General features: G+C 55.6%; 1 protein-coding gene across 2 annotated transcripts in view; it reads left to right on the top strand.

Moving 5' to 3' along the window:
• Positions 1–19,999, top strand: part of SNAP47 (synaptosome associated protein 47) — a 41,713-nt gene extending 21,714 nt beyond the window's left edge. For both annotated transcript variants that reach the window (XM_040622763.1, XM_040622762.1), the window contains exons 3-5: positions 829–1,319; positions 8,146–8,270; positions 18,994–19,999. In XM_040622763.1, coding sequence (XP_040478697.1) covers positions 829–1,319; positions 8,146–8,270; positions 18,994–19,140 — 763 coding nt within the window. In that variant the 3' untranslated portion in view covers positions 19,141–19,999. The remainder of the gene's footprint in view (positions 1–828; positions 1,320–8,145; positions 8,271–18,993) is intronic.
• The last annotated feature ends 790 nt before the right edge of the window (positions 20,000–20,789 follow it).

Raw genomic sequence — 20,789 nt, 5'->3', positions numbered from 1 at the left:
CACTCCCTGTCTTAGAGTTTACTTTTGGTACAATATATCTTTTTTCCAGTCTTTTTGCTTTTGATATTTCTGTGTCTGTATATTTCACAGTGTCTCTTGTAAACAAGATAATAGCTGTGTCTTGTTGGTTTTTTCTTTAATCCAGGCTGACAATCTGCCTTTAAATGAGAGGATCTGGTCTGTTTACATTTAGTATAATTGCTAATACGGTTGAGTCTAACCCCACCATCTTGATATTTATTTTCTGTTGATAGTGTTTGATCTTTGTTCCTTTGCTTTTTCTTTCCTGCTTCCATTTTTTCGGCTCCAGGGTAGATCCCTTGGTGTTATTCGCAGGTATTTTACAGTGGTGCCATCCAGTGTGCTAGCCACTAGCCACGTATAGTTAAATTAAAAATTCAGTCCGCCATTATATCAGCCACACTCTGGGTGTCCAGTAGCCACATGTGCTTGTCACCACAATGGACAGGACAGATTACTGCAGAAAGTTCCATTAGACAGCTCCTTACAGATTAAGGTCAGGATTTATTTTGAGTCAGAATTACCCAGGGTCCAATGTGAAAAGGGCAACATTCTAGTCAGAAGACAGTGTTCCTGTTTGTGTTTACTACTGATGGGCTTTGTGTCTGTAGCCTAAGAGATACTGCTCTTAGCCTCAGTTTTCTTTTCTATGACATGCAGATAGTAATTCCTGTGCTTCTGCTTCATGGAGTGCTTGTGGAAGAGAACACTATAAAATGGTTAACTGCTTTATAAAGGCTAAAGCAGTTTTCAAGAGAACATGAAAACTCAGTTGACTGTGTTTCTGTGTTTCGTTCGGTCTTCTAGGTTGCTTACAGAGCTGGAGTCCCCTTCTTGGTGGCCCTTTAGCTCCAAGCTTTGGAAGATGCCAGCAGAAACAAAGCCCAAGGGAGGCACCTCAACAGCTAGTCCCAAAGCTCTTGGAAAAGAAGGGGTCATGGTCCGAATTCCTGCTGTTATCTCCCAGGGAACAGCATCTCATGTTAAAGCAGGAAGTCTCACCATCCTTGTGTCTGGGTTGGAAATCCATGACTCGAGTTCTTTGCTCATGCACAGATTTGGAAGGGAAGATATAGATGATATTAAGGTTCACACGCCTTATGAAATAAGCATCCGCCAGCGGTTCATCGGGAAGCCCGACATAGCTTATCGCCTGATATCTGCCAGGATGCCAGAGGCTATCCCCGTTTTGGAGGTGCAGTTCAGCAAGAAGATGGAGTTGTTAGAAGGCGCCTTGACGCCCAGAAGCGCCAGAACGTCTTCCCCAGCAGAGAAGGGCTGCTCCGTCTGGCAGGCGGGTGAGCGAGCATTGGCGCAGCTTGTGCCTTGGTCTCCAAGAGCGCGGTCAAACGCAGTGCGCCTGTGGTCCACCGTTGATGTGCTGCGTCATTTGGAGCAGCTGCTGGTTTCTGTGCACCCGTGACTGTTTGTCGGTAAATGAAAACACGTCAGACCTTTTCCTTAGTGTCTGCACCTCAGAGTGCGTGAGTCCCAGAGCTCAGGTGTATCACACACTTGAGGGCCGTGTGGTTTCCCAGAGGTCAGCAGGGCTTGGTGGCCCTTTCAGAACAGAGGAAGGCTCCGCGTTAGGCGTTTCCCCCTTCCCTCTGTGTGACTCACTGGCATCGACCTGCCCGCCCTGGTGGGTGTCCAGTCCCTCCACCCCTGACCTCGGCATCCATTGGGGTCATCCCAGCGCACCTTCCAGGGACGTGTTTAGGAATCACAATCTCTGAAAACTACGGTATAGTTTCTGTGGGTTTGCAGGCCTCCCCTGACGCTGAGGCATGCTCTCCTCCCGAGTGTCTCTTTGGGGAGCATGAAGCTGGGCGTGGCCCTGGGGATTGCAAGGGTCCCAGCTCCCAGCCCCAGGCTGGCCCAGGGCAGCCTGGGGTCATCTGACGTCTCAGGTTTGCCGTCCTGATGCTGTCAAGTGGCGTCTCGCTGCTGTCTTTATCATCACGTCTGTGATTGTGACTGGAGCCTCTGACGCTTCTTCTTTGCTTTCTGGCTTCACACGTTCTCTCTGTGGATTGCCTATCCTGGGTTTGTTTGTTCTTTGTGATTTGTAGGAGTTGCTTCCGTGTTGTAGGGACGCATCCCTTGTTGACTTTAGAGGTTGCCGATACCTCTGCCCCACTGTCATTCTCCATTACAGAAATCCTTAATTGGGTAAAGTCCCCTTAAGTTTGTTTTTGCACCCAGCTTAAGAAATCCCAAAGTCATAAAATACCTAATTTTCTAGTAGTACTATTATAGGTGATCTTATGTCTGTGTTACTGTGATTTTTCGAACAGGCTGGTAGTCTTTCCTTATTAACTTTGATTGCTGGATGTCTGTTACAGTAAGAGAGATGTTTGCTACTGTTCTCCTTTCTTTTTGCTCTGAAGTGATTGATTTCAGTGCTAATATGTCACCTGGTTCCATAGCACATGAATATTTTGAAGTTATTCTACATGGCTTCATGTTGCAAAAGAAATTTACCTGAAAATAGATGTGGCCCCATAAGCACCAAAGTATTGGAAGTGTTAATGTAAAAACATAATTTCTTGGCATTTCCAAATTTTTGGGGGGGCCCTTCTCTCAAGGCAGGACTGAGAAGCCCATAAAGGGGTGAGAAGGGTGGGCAGTGCCAGCGAGCCTAAGACCCTGATGAGAGAGGCCACAGGCCAGGCCGTTGACAGCCCCCACCCTGCTGTTTGCCGCTGGGTGGGGCCCAGGCAGTGAGGAGAGCCGGGGCTGGTAGGCCCGACAGAGAACGCCTTCTGCTATTGGTTCTGCTAGTGCAGATGGAGAACTCCCTGTGCCAGGCACCCACAGTCCCTGCTCTCGTGGAGCTCCACCAAATTCGTGGGTTTTCTGTGTACCTGGTGGTTTCAGAGAGAGGACACGGCACAGAATGTCATGAGCCAGGTAGCAGATGTGAGCACACACCACACAGGGGAGAAGAAGCTGCTGGTCCTGCTCTGACCCCGAGTGTCCAGGTGCAGACAGGGCTGGAAGGAGCAGGAAGTCCGTGCCAGGGCCTCTGTGGTCCAGCGGCGGGAAGCTAGGTGGGTGCAGATTCCACAGGGCCCGCCATCAGGAAGGGCACAGGCCAACGCTGCTGACCACACGGTGCACATCTTCCTCCTCAGAGGAGCCTCACATAAAGTCAGCCGGTGCTGGGCCTCCACCACATCCACAGACACCTTCCCAGCAGCACCTGGATTCTCGATGTGTGGCCTCACCAGTCACAGTCACAGTGTGTGTGGAAGGAGAGGAACCCCATCCACGGTGACAGACAGGTGTTCGTCCTGGTGCTCACTTGGGCCTCCCACAGTGTGTCTGCATCTGCACGGAGCAAGGGGTGCCAGCCTTCCTCCGTGAGGCCACCCTGGCCTGGGAGTGTATAGGGGCGCAGGTGGTGAGGAGGGGAGCGGGGGAGGAGGCCAGCATGTGGGCTTGTGAGCAGGACAGCAGGACAGTGTCTGGCTTGCTGGAGACTCCGCGGGAGGCCGGGGCGGGCCCTCTCTGTTGCCTCTGCTGCTGTTTGCCAGCACCTGTGTTTTCACTGTCGCGCGGTGGAGGTGGAAACCATGACTTGACATCTCAGAAATTCACCCCTCTCCTCCAGAAGCCGGTTTGGTAGAACATGTGGCCAGCAGGTGGCAGTGTTGCCACAGGACCTGTGTCTGCCTTGAGTCAGCGTCTGGAAGAACTTTCCAGAGACCTCCGCAGTCCTGTGTGGTGTATGTAGGTGGCCCGGCCAGCAGCTGGCCCTGCGGGTCTCCTGGGCTTCGGGGGCTGGGAATGACATAGGTGGGCCGCATCCACCCTGGGGAAAAGCAGTGGAAGATGGCTGCTTTTTTGCAGAGCATCTTTAAAGTGCTCTTGCCATCTTAGCGTAGTTTCCGACTTGAGCTGGGAGGCTGGTCCGGAGCTCCCATACCTCAACACCGAGTGCCCCTGCCGCGGCCATCCTCAGTCACAGCTAGCGAGCCTGCCCGCACTCTGTCCAGACGCCTCGTGCTGGCTGTTCCAGGATCCCGTCTGGAGTCCCATGTGACGAGTGGCCTCTCCCTGGGCTCTGCTTGCTCTGAGGGTCTCGACGTCTTGTAGGAGTAGTGCTGAGCTGTGGTAGACTGTCTCCCAGTTGTGCTGTGTCTGATGTTGTCTCATGGTCCTGGGGTGATGGGTTTTAGGAAGAAGACTTCAGAGCATGGCCCATGTATAGCAGTTATGCTATTCCTGGTAATTATTTTTGTCTTTGTTGTTTGCCAACTGCCACCTTTGAGAGAAGCCTTCTCTGACCACCTCATTTAAGAGACAACACTTGCCCTCTGGTTAGCAGTTGTGCTTTCACACTGGGACACGTGCTGCGTCCGGACCAGACCCCACTTGTCTCTTGATGACCACATCTCCAGCACCCAGAACAGGCCCAGGCCCACACATCTGTGTGACAGTAGTACACCTCTGGGACACTGATGTCCCTGTGCGGGATTGCTCATTGAAGACTTGGGCTTCAGGTGGTGGAGTTCCAATCCCAGGACATGGACAGCAGGATGTCCGCAGACAGACGCCCCCCCACCTGTGTGGTCACTAGGACACAGACTCCATGCTGATCACAGACAGACCCCCCCACCACCCGTGTGGTTACTAGGACATGGACACCACGCCGACCACAGACATCCCACCTGTGTGGCCATTAAGACACAGATACCACGCTGACCACAGACAGACCCCCTCCCACCGGTGTGGTCACTAGGACATGGACACCACACTGACCAGACAGACCCCCCCCCATGTGGTTACTAGGACACAGGTTCCACGCTGACCACAGACAGACCCCCCCACCCGTGTGGTCACTGGGACATGGACACCACACTGACCAGACAGACCCCCCCACCCGTGTGGTCACTGGGACACAGACACCACGCTGACCACAGACAGACCCCCCCACCCATGTGGTCACTAGGACACAGACACCACACTGACCACTCCCAGACACTCCCCCAGGGTACTAGGACATGGGCACCCCCTGAGCCCAGCAGACCCTCTGGGAGCTGTGGCTCCCACCCACTTGATCTCTTCCAAGGACCCTTGGGTCCACGGTACATTGGCCAAGTACTTGGTTTAGCTGGGCTTAGTTGGCATTGCTCTCTCCCCGGTTCAGCCCTCTCTGTTATGCTTCCTGTCGTGCTGAGGGCTTGGACATTTCGTGGTTTTTTCTGAAAGGGCTTCCCACACCAGTTGTGTAAGCTTCTGTGTCTGTCCCTGGGTGGAGGAGGCATTTCCTTCCCTGTGTCATCGATGAGGCTTTTGGGTCCCAGGGACAAGGAGGACTAGACAGGCTTGGGGTGGGTGGGTCCTCCTGCTCTCAGGGCCGGGCTGGTGGTTCTTGCTCTGAGCTTCTGGTGAGCCCGGGGTCTGCGTCTGATGCGTCAAGGAGACCGGTGTCCGCAGCTGCCTACCAGCCCAGCTGTTGTTCCTGGAAAGTGAAATCGTCCGTAAGTTCCCTTGTAGCTTGAACAATTTGTGCTGATTTTGTTTAACTCTGATAATTAATGACTTTAGCGACAGAAACCATTTTATACTGAAGTTAATTTTTTTTAAAGATATTTCAGAGCATTGGAGTAACTGAGTCGGTAACTCAGGTCTCAACACAGAGCACCAGGGGTGTAGAGCTCTGTGCTAGGCGTAAGCCTGCTGACCCCACAGCTTGTCATGAAAAATACCCCTGACTTAGTGTGTTCCAGGAAGAAAAATTCTCTATTCCGGCTTTCTGGTTAAATAAAACCTGTTTTGTTAAACATTCAAAAAAGGTCAGTGTGTCCCTTCAGAAGATAGTTCTAGATCTTGGAGCGGAAACCACTGCAGTGGGGAAGGAGCCCAGGGCTGGGCCCCGGTGTGAGTCCGACATGGGCCTGGGTCTGGGAGAAGCAGTGCGGTACCCAGCACGTTAATACCGAGGGTGTGCAAGCAGGATGATGCCACGACAGATGAGGGAAGGTTGCTGCTGATGGAGTGGCGCAGGGGGGACATCTGTGTGTGTGATGGGTGCAGATGGGGTGCAGGGCGGGCAGGGCCAGGGTGCCAGTGATGGGCTGCCAGTGTGCTGGGGGCAGAGGACCCGTGGGCTGAGGATGGGGTATTAGTAGGCCATGGATGGGGTGCTGGCTACAGTAAACTAGGGGTCCGAGGATGGGGTGCTAGGGTGGCTGGAGCAGGAGTCCATGAGGCTGGGGACTAAAAGCCAAGGAAGGGGAGGGTCAAGGCTGTGTGAGGAGTTTGCTGTCTCCTGCCAGGCCTCAGAACCAGTGTCTGTCGTCGCGTTAGCACTGATGCTTGTTAACGTGCGCGCCGGTTGGCCTTTCCTTGAGGCTAATAATAGCTGGTAGGGAACGTGTGCGTTGGCTGTTTCTGCCGTCATACCTTCCAGCTAGCTCTGATGGTGCTCTGTGCAGCCGTTTCAGAAGAGTGCTTGCTATTATGTGAAGTTTAGGTAGTGACATCTTAGATCACATAAGGTCGAACGACACTGAGTTGCACGCTGTGGAAAGTCCCTTGCTAATTGAAGCCTTCATGAAGCTGGAAGAGGGACGGACTTGGAGACTTCAGAACGCAGGCTGTGAGGTCAGTTTGATGGGTTGCAATCAGCTTTTCTTTTTCTTAAAGAAGGAAATAGAAAACCAGACATCTGTATGCATGGTAAGGGTTTTGTCTAGCCTCCTGGATGCCCCTGCCGGTGTGGTGGGTCTCCATAGGGTGCACCTGTCACAGCGCACACAGAGTGTGGGGGTGTCCGCACCCAGCCTCCTCCAGCAGAGGCAGGCCGGGACCCGGGGTCCTGCCTCCATGCAGCCCTTTCTCGGGCACTGGCTTCTGAGCTCTCTCCACCTGGCCTGGGCCTTCCTCCATTCCCGGACCCTGAGAACCCTGTGTCGTCCTCACTCCGACGTGCGTTTATCCTGAACGAGGCCATGCTTCCCTTACTCAGCCAGGCAGTCCTCAGGGAGTATTGATTTGTATGGATTATTTTGAGAAATGCGAGTAGAGGAGATATTTGTGTGTGTGCTGGGGGTGGCCAGCTGGGCTCTGCTCTCTGGGCCCAGTGGGGAGCTGTGGCCCAGGCCACTTTCCCGGTCCTTCCCTTCCTGATGGTGCATTCATCAGGCGGTTCTGCTCACCACCGCCAGGATCCTGTTGGCCCTTCTGTGCCTCCCATTCCACAGAAGCAGAGACGTGCTCGGGGGAGCTGGTGCTGGCATCCAGACAGCTGTCTGCTTTCCAGCATCCAAATACAGGAACGGGGCTGTGCTGCATATCCGAGGTGCTTTGTATTATGGGAAAACGCAGGCAGCAGGCCCTGACCGATGCCCTTCTCTGGTCCCTGTGGTGCCAGGGTTGTGGTTGGAGTCAGCTCTTTAAACAAAGGGCAGGTAGCCCGCCACGGGCCATGCGAGGCCCCCTCGGTTATCACCACATCTCCAGGCTGCCTTTCCGCTCCTCGGGGAGCCTGCCTAGGCGCAGGTGCCGTGTGACCGGGAATATCCCTGAGCAGGGCCCAGCCACGTGCAGCGCTCTGACTCACCCCCACCTCCATGCGGCCACACAGCCAGCTTTGCTTGGCTCGACCAGCTGGCCATTTCCTGTGCTCTGGAGAACCACAGCGCTCTGTGGGGTGACGAGATGGTGCTGTGGTTTCGAGCACTGTGTTTTATGTGCATTTCACCAGGTTCCACAAGTGACCTGTTTGATACTCCACACGTGTAGCCCTTTCCCCCAAAGAAGAAAAATGGCCGCACACAGATAAAGGGCCTTTCCTGAAAGAGCAGTTAGAGCCAGACCCAGACCATGGTCAGTGGTGCCCTCTCTGATCAGAGCATGGTAAGGAGGCAGCTTGGGCTGGGGTCAGAGTGAGCTCAGGCAGCCCCCACCCCAGCTCGGCGTAGCAGAGCTCGGAGCAATGGGCCCACCAGCCCCACCACCCCGGTAGGCACAGAGGCCACAGACCGGTGGGTGAGTTGAAGACACTGCGTCTGCCCTGTCAGTCTTGCACGTCACTCCTCATGAAGTTCTGAATGTTCTTGCGTGGTTCGCACCTCCGGGAAGATGTCACTGCTGTTTGATTTTCCATTGCAGCGTCTGGGCTGATGGACTGTGCCATGCATCGCGAGCCCTGCTCGGGGAGCCAGGAGGGCCAGTTGCTTCCGCTGCAGATGAGTGAGCCGTTCGTTTCCGAGGGGGACGCCCAGGAACTGAGACAGGTAACGTGCGCTCATGGGGCTGCCTCGCCCCTGCATGTGACTGCTCCTTCCTGCCCACACACAGTTCCTCTCTGCCTGATGCTGGCCTCTCGTCTATGGGGGCTGCCGTGTGCCTGCCCACTTTGGTCTGCTCTCTGGAGCTGGAGAACATAGAGAAAGAGCACTGCCCATTCCAGGTGCCTGTGTCTCATGACATGCACACGCCCGTGTGCCTGTGCCCACACAGTCACCCTGCTGGCTGCATCTGCCTGTGGAATGTGTGCATGTGCACATGTACGTGTGGGCTCTGTGTGTGCATGTGTGTGCTGTCTCCATGTGTGGTACATGTATGTGTGTGTGCATGTGCTGTACATGTGCTGTGTGTGTGCGGTGAGATCATCCACATGTGCATGTGTGTGTTGTGTGTCTTGTGGGTGCATTTTATGTACGTGTGTGTGCTGTGTGTTCACATGTGTACTGTGCATGTGTTTATGTGTGTCTGTGTGTGTGTGCGTGTACTGTGCGTGTGTGTGCATGGCTCCACAGGTGCGTGTACAGCTGACCGTGCTTGCTCTCCCAGATCTCTCTCAAGGGTTTGACACTGGATTCTTGAGGACGCTTGCCACTTTTTGTCCGGCAAGTAGAAATTTAAACAATATTTGATAGAAGTACTTTTAGGTTGTCTTCCTGTGTTATTGCTGGACAGTACAGTGTTTTTTCTTTTTCCTTTTTAAGTAGTTTTGAAGCAGATGCCTAGACCTTGTATCCCATCATTCACAGATATCTCCGTACATGTCTTTAGAACTTAAAAACTGTTGAAAAGCCCCATACCGTGCCATGCTCACCTCAGCTCATCAGACATCAGCTGTCTCATTCAGGGACGTGTGCCGTGCGTCTGTTCAGCTCACAACCCGTGTGAGGCCTGTGCCAGCCGCTCCGCAAAGTGCTTCTTAGGATACGGCTTCCTTCCGTCCTTCTCATTTGCTTCACAGTGTATTTGTGGGAAAAACTCCGTTGTTTCTCTGTTGCAGTTTTGGTTTGCAGCTTCCTGACTCGGTTTCCCTGGTTCCTAGCTCATGGTTTCTTCGGATCCAGGCTCCGCTTTGGAGAGGCCGTGTCATCCCTGGCACCACACACTTCCACCAGGACACACAGGAAGACCGTTTGTCTTTCAAACCTGTTTTTAAAGAAGAAGTCTTTACTGACGTGTCTGCATAGGCATGGCCTCCTTTAAGCTTGGCCATTTCCTTTCTGGAAAAAAGCGCTCATCTTTGCTATGGGATATTTTAAATATGCACGATTGGTCAGTCTTTCCCCTGGTCCAACTTAGTCACTTTGAGTAATGACCCACAGAAAAGCTGCTTTCTAGCTGCAACCAGCAAATTCTGCAGGTTACTAATGATGGCTTTTGATGCACATATTGACCCCGGAACACAGCTTCAGGGCTTGAAAAACCCTCATCCTATAAAGGGAAACCCTCCCTTTTCCTGAGGGTGGGTGTCCGCCCACACGCCTCAGGTTGCTGGGATCTGGGGCCCCTCTCCCACCCTCCTACGAGAGTGTCCCACCACTCTGTCAAGGCCAAGGTGGGAACAAGGCTTTTTGATGGGAAATGTAGGGATTTTGTATGTTAATTCTGGTGGTGGCCAGAGGGCTGTTCTGGTTTCAAACCAGCCGTCTGTGCCCTAGAAGCCAGGATGGTAGAGGTCGTGATGAAGACAGGAGCGGCGCCGAGGAGAGCAAGCTTCCTCACGCTCCGTCTCCACGAGGGTGCGAGTGTGGGGTCGGTCCTGAGCGTCGTCAGCAGGTTGGTGAGCCCTGTGGTGTCTGTGCCGGGAACAGCGGGTGCCGTGAGTCAGGATGCTGGCCGCAGGGTAGGGAAGTGGTGACCCCGGAGTGGTGGTGCTGGGGAGAGCCACCGCGGGAGAGCAGGGCTTCACACCAGCCAGCTGCTGGTCCTCCTCCCTGCAGGGACAGCCCAGTTCCACCAGAGATCGTCTTCTGGAGGTAAAACACATGTTTCCTATTTAGAGAAGAATTCTTAGTTGTGGCGTTGAAGCTCCAGCATAAGTAGGAATGAGGTAAATTTCTGGGGAAAACAGAAATGCAAGAACCAGCCCCCCCTCTCCCCCCGTTCAGCTGTGGTTTCTGTGGCAGATGCGATTACCGTCGTTACGTGGAAATGGGTCTCCGTGACTTACCCTGCAGTGGGATGCTGAGAGCGACGACCGGCTGTGGTTTCCCCAGGGCCAGTGTGCTCTGCGCCCTGTGCCAGCTCCCACTGTGCCAGACCCCCGCAGCGGCCATAACTGCAGCATCCACCGTTCACGGGGAGGGCGTGCGGTGGCGGCCAGGAAAGGAAGCGGATTCGCTGGGATGGGTTTGGCGGAGCGCCCTGAACCATCTCACGTCTGATGTGCTGGCCTTTCCTGCCTCAGAGCTGCTCCTTGCTTGTTAGGAAATCTGCATCTGCTCCCTGCTTGGTGCAGCTCCTGGTGCCCTCAGGGCATCCCAGCGTCCAGGGACGTTCCCTCGCCAGATCCTCACCACCACTGCTTTGGCTAGTCCCGCCGCCTCCTTTCCGCAGTCCAGACCTGCCTACACAGCAGCACGGCCACGGAGGACTCCAGTAGGCGCTCCTGGCCTCCCCGTGACGAGGGGCGCCGTGTGTACACTCGGGGGTTAGGTCATGGGTCCCCGTAGCGGGGAGGGGGTGCCGCATGTGCACTCGGGGTTAAGTCATGGGTCCCCATAGCGGAGAGGGGACGCCGCGTGCGCTCGGGGGTTAGGTCATGGGTCCCCGTAGCGGGGAGGGGGTGCCACGTGTGCACTCGGGGTTAGGTCATGGGTCCCCGTAGTGGAGAGGGGGCGCCACGTGTGCGCTTGGGGTGCAAGTCATGGGTCCCTGTAGCGGGGAGGGGGCGCCACGTGTGTGCTTGGGGTGCAGGTCATGGGTCCCCTTAGTGGGGAGGGGGTGCCGCGTGCGCTCGGGGGTTAGGTCATGGGTCCCCGTAGCAGGGAGGGGGCGCCGCGTGTGCACTCGGGGTTAGGTCATGGGTCCCTGTAGTGGGGAGGGGGCGCCACTGGTGCACTCGGGGTGCAGGTCATGGGTCCCTGTAGCGGGAGGGGGCACCGCATGTGCACTTGGGGTGCAGGTCATGGGTCACTGTAGCGGGGAGGGGTCGCCGCTGGTGCACTCGGGGTTAGGTCATGGGTCCCCGTAGTGGGGAGGGGGGCGCCGCTGGTGCAGTTGGGGTTAGGTCATGGTTCTGCACTCCTCTGACTAAGGAGGCAGGCGGTCTGCCTTCTAGGTGTGACTTTTTGTAAGCAGTAATCACAGTGCTCGGGAGCTAACAGAGGGACCGAGGGTTGGCTCACAGGGGTCGCAGACTGTGGGGTCGTGGCAGGAGGGAGCTCTGGAGCAGCTGTGTAGATGCCGCCGGCCTGTGCCTTCTTGAGCGGGTCCCGGCTCAGAGCTGTGACACTCTGCACAATACTGTCTCCTTCTCATGTAGGAAGAGGAGAGCACCTTTCGTGTTCAGCTCTTCTCTCCCTTCTCTGTTCGTGGTATTCAAGCTTGTCCTCGTTCACGTGTCTCCTCTTGTGTCATTTCTTCCACACCGAATTGATGCAAGAGAATTCGACTTAACACATGCAGTTCAGCCCAAAATAAATGTCTTATCAGTGCAGGACCTGTCCCTGGTCTCAGTGTGTTAACTGTCTTTTTGGAGAGATGACAGATCTCCGCTTCTTTGGGTGGCTGCCAGTGCAGTCATGGGGGTGACGTCCCAGCCGTGGAACCCGCTGCCATGCTTCCCATCCGCGGTGGCAACAGCCCAGACCCTGCTCCAGGAACACATGTTCCAGAATGGACATGTCCCTGGAAGAGCAGATGGCTATGCGGGGAGGCCGGTGAGAATGCCGGGCAGGTTCAGTGCCTTCCAGCACAGCGAGGCCCTGACCGACCGGGAGGGCATGTGGAGACCTTGCTGGAGCAGGCTGTGCAGAGAGCTCGGGGACAGAGAGCCGTGTGTGTCCAGGAACCCACCGGAGCCTGTGTGCCAGGCGGGCGAGGCTGGGTTTGCTTTCATGAGCTGTTTGGAAGGACTGCAGATGTTCTCATTCCAGATTCCTGCCCTTCGTTCTCAGGTGTTCTTGGTGCCCTTTTCCAGGTTGTTCGTTCCTTTCATTACCGATGGGGCACCAACAAGAGGGGGGGGGAGGTGATCATGCTGTTTGTATTCATGGCTTTGAAAGCAGTCCAGATACGCGCTGTGGCTTAGACCTGTTGCTTTGTAAATTATTAACAAGCGTTCCTATGTTGTCTGCTAAACCACAAGAAGAGCCTTGGTAATGGGGAAAACGTGCTTAGTGACTTGTGACGTCCACGACAGTTGACATTTCAGTGAAAGGACGTGCGTCGCAGGGCAAGCTCTGGACTGGAACTGGGGTCCTGGCACTGCTGTTGTCGACCCCAGCTTCCCAGGTGGGCTGTGCACCTGCCCTGGCCACCTCCTGCTGCAGGAACGAGCACAGTGATGCCAGCTGACTTGCAGGGAAGCATCATGCCGTACCTTCCAGATGCATGCATGGGTTTCCCATCTGCTCTGCTGTTACCTTGGTCACTGGTAGCCACAAGCCTGCCGTCACGGACCCCCGCCCCGGGCCCCCTCTGTGCTTTCATGTGCCCCCCCCTTCGGGCTTCCCTCCACAATCACTGGACAACCTGCGGGGCTCGCATTACGCTGGCTGTGGCCCCCACCCTAGGGCAGGCCCGTGTGCCGTCTCGGGCAGGGCTGGCGGGTCTTCGCCTTTGCTGAGAAAGCTGGGACAAACCTGGGCCACGTGGAGGGACGGCTCCCTTGTGGTCCAGGGGGACCACATTCTGTTCCCTCCGCTGTCCCGGAAACGCAAATGGGCTGGCAGAGCCAGACAAGGAGCCTCAGGATCTGGTGGTGTGGACAGGATTCCAGAGCAGCTGCTGGGCTCTGCGGAGGGAGGAGTGTGAGGGCCAGCGAGGGCCAGGGAATGGGTGCTTTCCCGTCTCCCCAGTCAGCCTGGAAGCGAACCCGAAGCGTTAACGTTGGCGTTTGGTGGTTTCACTGTTGAGTGCCTGGCTGTCTTGTAGAATGGTGTTTCTTTATCATAGTAAATACATATACATACGGCCACTTCACCCACTGACGGTGCACGTAGCACCCTCCGTGCCCCCACCCCAGACGGTCCCGTGAAGCGCCAGCCCCTGCGGCTTTCTCTCTGTTGTGCACATGTCCTTCCGTGCCTGCTGTCCTCACTTCCCACTGTGTTTTCGGGCGGGCAGATCCGTCTTCTGTGTTCGCAGCTGAGTGGTGCACGTTGTACAGGGGCCCACGTTGTGTGTATGCATTCATCCACGGCTGTTGTGCGTGGTGCTGCTCTGAACGCTCACACACACACGGATCCGTGTGGGTCCTGTCGCTGCTCCTAGCGAGTCCCAGGGTAACTCTACATGGGGAATGGCGAGGGGCTGCCAGGCTGTGCTCCGCCACGGCCGCACCATTTTCTATTCCTGCTGGCGACGGGTGAGGGGAGTCAGTCCTCCAACTTCATTCTGCTTTTTCAGGACTGCTCTGGCTCTTCAGGGCTGCTTGCAATTCCAGTGGATTTGAGGATCCATTCTCCCGTTTCTGGGGGAATAAAGAGGCTGCTGGAAACGTGATATGGATTCCGTTGAATGTGCAGGTCACTTGGAGGCGTCTTGCCAGTATTAAGTCTTGCAGTCCAGGAACACAGGTCATCCCTCATTATTTCAGTGTCTTTAATTTCTTTCAGTGTGATGTGTGGTTTTTAGGCCTTTATGTCTATTTTCTTGTATTCTGGGATGAGTCCTATTTGGATCCCATCGTGACCTGATGGCGAGCAGGCTGGTCCCCAGGGTCCCCCTCTAGCCCGGTGCTCGCCATGTGCTTGCCCTGTCTGGACCTTGAGAGGCCACTGGGAACTGGAGTGAGGGCTGACAAACCCCTGAAGACTCCGCTATCAGAGTCTCGCTGTGGGGACGCAGCTCTGTGGGGACCTGGTGCGTTAGCTTCCCCCCGCCCCCCCACAGAGAGGGGGTCTGGAAGAGGGGGCCGCAGCAGGGGCCTCCGTAGAAGACAACCCTGTGCCGCTGTCCACAGATAACCCCTGGGGCCTCAAGGAATGCAGCAGAAGGGATAGGGTGGGACGCAGGGGTGGTCTGTGAGTGCTGAATGTGACAGATTGTAGCCTAGAATGTTCTTTACAGCCTCCAGAGCTTTGGCTGTGCTGGAAGCCAGTTTTTCCCTCTTTACCTTCTCTATAGCATATTAATGGCCCCAACTGGTAGAACTATTTGGAGTTGCAGACAGCTTGATTTATCCCAGCTCTGTTCTTAAATGGTTGCTAATTTCTCACTGCAAGAAAATTCACAGGTTTTCAGTGAGTCAGCTTAATAACAAGATCAGGGCAGACAGTCTGGCTAATACTAAACTCACTTTAGGTCTTCATATGAATATGATAATACTCTGAATGCTGGAGTCTCATCATGAAGTGGAACAAAACGTTTTCTTTCAGACCATCAGTGAGGCCACTAGCACGTTACGGATGTGCTGGAAACATGAGGGCCCCGCGCTTCCGTGCCCCACGTCCTGCCCTGATGCACTTACACTGAACGCCCGAGGCTGGACACTCCACGGGCCTCTGAGCCCCTGCTTCCCACACCTGGATGGCTGGCACGAGGTGCCCACGTTTAAACACATCTGCTCTGGTCAGCGGACCTCCTCTGCTGGATGAGCTGTTCTCCCGTTTGTATAAACAAGATGGAAACGTCTCTGTATCTGCTCGCATCTGTGGTGTCGGGAGGTAGAGGCCAGAACGGCAGAGAGCACGGGAGTGTCTGCTCTGTCCTGGGGACCACGTGGCGCCCCCTGCCTCCAGCCAGGGCATCTGGGCCATGTGTCCCCACCCCCCTTGGTCACGGACGCCCCCTGCCTGTGGGGCACTGAGCCTCCTGTGCAGACTTGGCTGAGCGCCTGCAGCCGTTGGGCTGCAGATGGCTGAGTGTTTCTGTGGCTTCTGTCCCAATGCTGCTCCCGGACGGCCTCCTGCCTCTGCTCAGCTCGGCACACTTTCTGTGTTAGGAGTGGATGTGTCTGCCGAGATGGCTGGTCAGCGGCTTACTTACTGGCATGGCAGGGGCTCAAGAAAGAGAGTACGGGGCCTGGTCGGAGGCTCTCCTGAGCGGCCAGCTGATACTTCAGAGCCTGGCGGTGTGACATGCTGATGACTAGACGGCTTGTCATCCTGGGCCGCAGAAGTCACAAGTGCGTGAAGGTCTGGCCAGACTTCACGCTCCCCGTTCTTTCCACCCCGTGTTCTGTGGAATGCACATGATGGCATTTAATGTCTCCAGTCCCTTCCTTAAAGGGAAAGACTCTGGACCGATATTCCGGAGGGACTCTTAGTTCGAAGCTTCCTCAGTAATTTTCTTTGCAGACTCGGTAGCTATGCAGATCACTTGGGTTTTTGCAGTATTGGTTCATTTCAAGCGTAGTTTGAAGCATTTCCAGCTGCGAAGCAGGGGTCTTGGTGAGACGTTTCCAAAACCAGACAGTTCAGCAGGAACGAGCCCGTGTGTATACTACAGACTCCATAAACGCCCAGCTTTCGTAGGCAGGTCGGTTGGTCTTGCTCACAAAGTAAGTATTGTGCCTACTGTCACTGTGTGTCTGTGCGTAAGAAGCGTAGACTCTGGACCCTGTGAATTCCTCCCGGTGCTGCTGCTTCTGTGGGCGGGGAGGCAGCAGGGGCCCACACAGAGCACAGCCCTCGGTGGGAGAGCCGTGCGCAGATGTGCCGTGAGTATACCATTCACCAGATATCAAAGGATGGATCTCGTTCGTTGTTCTTTATGTTGATTTCATGTTGGAATGATAGTGTTTTTATTTGGTTGGGTTAAACAGGATGTATTATTAAAATTAATGATGCTTATCATTTTTTATGGGGCATCTGACTGGCTCTGTCGGAGGAGCATGTGAGTCTTGATGTTTGAGCCCCATGTGAGGATGTAGAGATGACTTAAAAAAGTTAAACTTTAAAAAATGCTTATCATTTTTACTGTTGAAAACGTGAGTGTTAGAAAATCTGAAGTCACAGGTGTGGCTCTCCTCACTCAGGATCTTTGCCATATGTAGCTGCTCACGGCTCCAGAGTGGGCCCGGGTCTTGCGCCCTCTTCCCGTGGCTGCTTGAATGGCTTGCTGACCCCTGAAGGCCCTTTTGCCTTTTGAAGGAACGTGTGCAGCGTGAGCCTGTGAGTGTGCGGCTGTGACGGCGGCATCTCACGGAGACCCCTGGTGTCCACAGGCGCATCCTGTCCGGGCCATGCTCTGAGCTGGCCGTGGAGCTTGGGGTGTTGGGCACGCCCTCTCAGCCCTGTGTGTGGAACAGTCGTTTGAGCGTCACAGAGCCCCACAGCCCTCACCCTCATCCGGGACGACCGGGGACGAGGAAGCAGGAGACAGAGCTGCGTGGCTGCGTGCCTCCACCCCCAGGGTCACGTGTCCGTGCCAGCCTACGGGCATGCGATGGAAGGACGCTGGGCACACAGGTGCCCCCGTGTCACCAGCAGTGCTTGTCCAACGGGCACAGATGGCATCCTGGTTTGGGACAATGTGTATTTTCTTCTCTGGTCCTGTGTCCTGACTTCCTACTTGCAGTAGGAGTCCTGGAGCAGGATCGTGGGCCATCCACACAGGTGTGGTGATGGCCGCTCACCGCCCAGAGCCTGCTGGGCCCTGAAGGACACTTGACGTGGTTGACAAGGACAGCGCGTGTGGTCTGATCACCCCACACAGGGCGGGGGCCGCTCCTGGGAGTGAGATCAGGTGCAAGCGGGTGGCAGAGGTCGGCCTCCCCGGGGCTGTATGTGTGCATGCCTGGCTGAGCGGCCTCCTTAGTGCACGGAACAGCGCGGGCCGGCGGGGAGGGGTCGTGGAGCAGAGAGGGGCTCGAGGACCCGCTCCCACGGTGCGGAGCTGCGACTGTTTATTGCACCGTTTGGGCCTCAGCCATATGAGGTCATAGGAACGCGATGGAAAAGACCTCCTGTATGAGGTCATCCAGCCCGTCCCTCGGAGCCGACTGACCCCACGGTATACTTTCCAGAGCTCCATCCAGTTTTTCCAGTGACTCAGCGGCTCCCAGAGGGCGCAGAAGGCTGCTGTCTGAGCCTGCTACCTGGGGTTAGGATTTGTTCCTCCATGCCTGGACGGAGCTCCCAGGGATGGTGCCGTGTTGGCAGAGACATGGGCACGGCCTGCCTCTGCCACAACCGTGTGTGACTGCAGATGGCCTCAGGTCCCTCTACAGCATGCGTGCGGCGCAGGGCCCCTGCCTCTGAACCCTCCAGGACTTGGCAGGGGCACCTCACCTCGCACTTTATAGTTTTCACAGCCTGTTCACATTGCGCGGTCAGTCCAGCCTCCCCATTCCTGAGGAAGGACTTGATCTTATTACCCTCTGGCCACCTCCCTGCCTCCTTTCTGGTCCTCATGTGGCAGACGACGCGGCTCGCCCACGTGCTGGTGGGCAGTGCGAGGCTGCTTGGTGTTAGCGCAAGGCACCGTGGGTCACACCTTCCCCCGGGGTGCCGCGCTCTCCTTGTCCTGGGGCGGCTCCGAGGCGGCAGGTCAGCGGGCTGTGCCCGTGAGGGTGAGGTCCGTGTGTGGCGTGGTACACTGCCAGCTGCGCTGGATCTGGGGCCCTCGCCGCTGACATCCATCCCCACAGGGCCGAGGACGGACGCGTCTGTATGTGGTTGGTCCACGGGGACTTGGTAACAGGCACCCAGGACTGTGGTGATGATTCACAGTGTGCAGTTCCTTTGTCTTGACCTAACCAGGGATCTGAAACTTCCCCTAAAAGAGGCATTAACATTTATTGCAAGTAGTTGGTCATTAAGGTTTCTCTTAAAATCATTCCTTTTTGTTGTCAGCTTGAGGATATTAAATTTTTAAACGCAGGCTCCCCACGCATGTAGTTAAAGTACGTTTCGCAATGCAAGTAGTCTCAATAGGATTGCAATAAAGTGGCTGTTCTTAGCAGTGTGTGAGACGTAGGAAGCATGACATGAGTCCCAGAGTTGGGGTGAGGGGCCTGGCCTCCGGGAGCCCCGGGGCCTGGCTCCCAGGCCAGCCCCCCTCTTCACAGGGTTGTGCGTCTGTAGCTGCTGCGCCGCCTGGAGCTGCGCAGAGGTACCTGTGAAATGTTTCCAGCAGGGAGGAGGGAAGGGGCTTTGGCTTTTCATTTTAAATCCTGTTTTTCCAGCTTCTGTCTGCAGTTAGGTACGTGGGTACAGACAGGTAATAAAGACAGTGACTGGGTCCCGGTTGTGCCCTGGGTCAGCCCTCCTGCTGCAACAGTGCCCCAGGGGCATTTTCGGGAGGTGTAGGGACTGTGGCCTGGAGCAGGGCCAGAGGGCTGACACCTCGTCTCCTTCAGCTCTGCTGCCCTGGGGGTCCGTGCTCCCTGGGGGTCTGTGCTCCCTGGGGGTCCCTGCTCCCTGGGGGTCCGTGCTGGTAAGCTGCAGAGCTGAGACCCAAACCCAGGATGGGAGGACAGTGTTTGTCATCCCCACTGACTCACAGAGTTTCCCAAGTACTGTAAAAATGATGGAAAGAAATAGCGTCTATTTTTGAGGGTCTGAGAAACAGCAGCCCCTCCTGCCATATGTGCTGCTCTTGCAGATCCTGAGGAAGCTGAAGAGTCTCGCCCTGGACACTGAGATGGAGCTGGAGAGGCAGGATGAGGCCCTGGATGGCATCACTGCAGCTGTCGACCGGACCACCTTAACCATCGACAAGCATACCCGACGTGCCAAAAAACTGACCTAGGACAGGAGAGCAGAGAGGGGACTGGTTTTGATGACAGTCGCTCCCCTGAGTACTTTGTTCTCAACACCTGCACGTGTGCTTGACGTAAAAACCTGGGAAGTCATTCCAAGGGCTGGTTAGTAGTTGGACACCTTGAGCCAGAAGGTTCAGGCTTGCCCCAGGGTGGAGGGCTCAGTATGCTGTGACCTGGACCACAGCACAGATGCAGGAAGGAAGAGCTCCAGGAGAGGGGAGTTGTGCCTGCAAACCCAGCCAGCCACCTCCCAGCCCTGCCCCCATTGCGCTTGCTCTCTGCTCCCTGCAGGCCCAGCTCCCTTCTCCCCCTACCTCCCTGCAGGCCCAGCTTCCTTCTCCCCTGCTTCCTGTAGGACCAGGCTCCCCACTCCTACTTGAGCCCTTCAGAGGGTCCACAGCAGCAGGAAGGCTCTACCCTGCAAGGCTGGCTGCACCCAGTGCTCTGTGGCTACTTTGCGTGGCCAGCATCACCACTAGCTGAATTTTCATTCTCTTTCTGTTCTCACTGGGTGTAAAAGGACAATTTAAATCTCTATGAAAGAAATGTGCTGATTTCTGAGTCTGCCCACCCAAACCCCGCATCCTGTGTCCGCGGAACCCCTTCTCCAGGACCACGTTCAGGCCCAAGCCTGCCTCCCCTCTGGGGGCTGCTCTGCATGGGCCACTCCACAGTCACTTTGTTCTGTTCTTCTCTGACAGGCCGGTTTCTTTTGGGTTGTTCTGTGACTTTTTACCTGAAGTCCAGTACATCTCGAGGTCATCCTGTCAACACCAGGAATATTCTTCTCACTGCCCAGTTTGTAGCCAAATGTGAAAATAATACATACTGCACCTATTTTAAAAAGTGTTGTTTTTTTTTTTTCTTTAACTGCCCCATTTCTATCCAGAAACAAAAGAGAAATCATAGTTTTAGAATATATTTTGAAGATAGGCATTCATGCTGCTTTTTGCTTGGTTTGGGGTGTCTTGGTGGGAGGGCCCCTCCAGGAAGGACGGATGGGGGCAGAGTGGAGAAGTGGGTGACCCCTTCGCCTGTCACAGTAGAACAGGCCACCTCCAGACTGCTTTGGAATGGCGTCCCAGAGGGCGGTGCACGGAGAGGTGCCGTGGGGCCTTGCCGAGGTGTCCCTTTGAGGCACCTTTCCTCTGCTTCTCCTCCGGCAGGCCCTGCACTGGCGTTCTGGGTCCTGGGTGGTTTGAAGAGTGAATACACAGGCGCAGTGCTAGTGTTCTGGGGCTGCTAACGAATGACCACATGGAGGTCTTAGGACGGCAGGCTCTGTCCTCTCCGGGTCTGGAGGCCAGGAGTCTGCAGTCACGGTGTCGCAGGGTCGTGCTCCCTCTGATGGCTCCAGGAGGGGCCCTCCTGCCTCTCTCCCAGCTTGGGGGGGAGGGTCAGGCATCTGGACCCGTGGCCACATCTCCCCAATCTCTGCCTTCGTCAGAGAGCTGCCTCCGGTCAGCCTTTGCACGGTGTGACGGTTCCCGCTAAGGTTGCATTCCAAGGTTTGGTGGGGTCATCCAGGAGTGCTCAGCCTCGTGGTGGCTGATCTATTCAAGAAGACACAGGCAGGAGCAGTTACAGAGAATAACCTTCTCAGGGGCCTTCCAGTTCTTCACTTTCAATGTGCTGA

This window comes from Ursus maritimus, unplaced genomic scaffold (genome assembly GCF_017311325.1).
Source record: "Ursus maritimus isolate PB19 unplaced genomic scaffold, ASM1731132v1 scaffold_5, whole genome shotgun sequence".
Classification (NCBI taxonomy): Eukaryota; Metazoa; Chordata; class Mammalia; order Carnivora; family Ursidae; genus Ursus; species Ursus maritimus.
The sequence above is the reverse complement of the archived record's forward strand: the minus strand, read 5'-3'. Positions and strand labels throughout refer to the sequence as shown.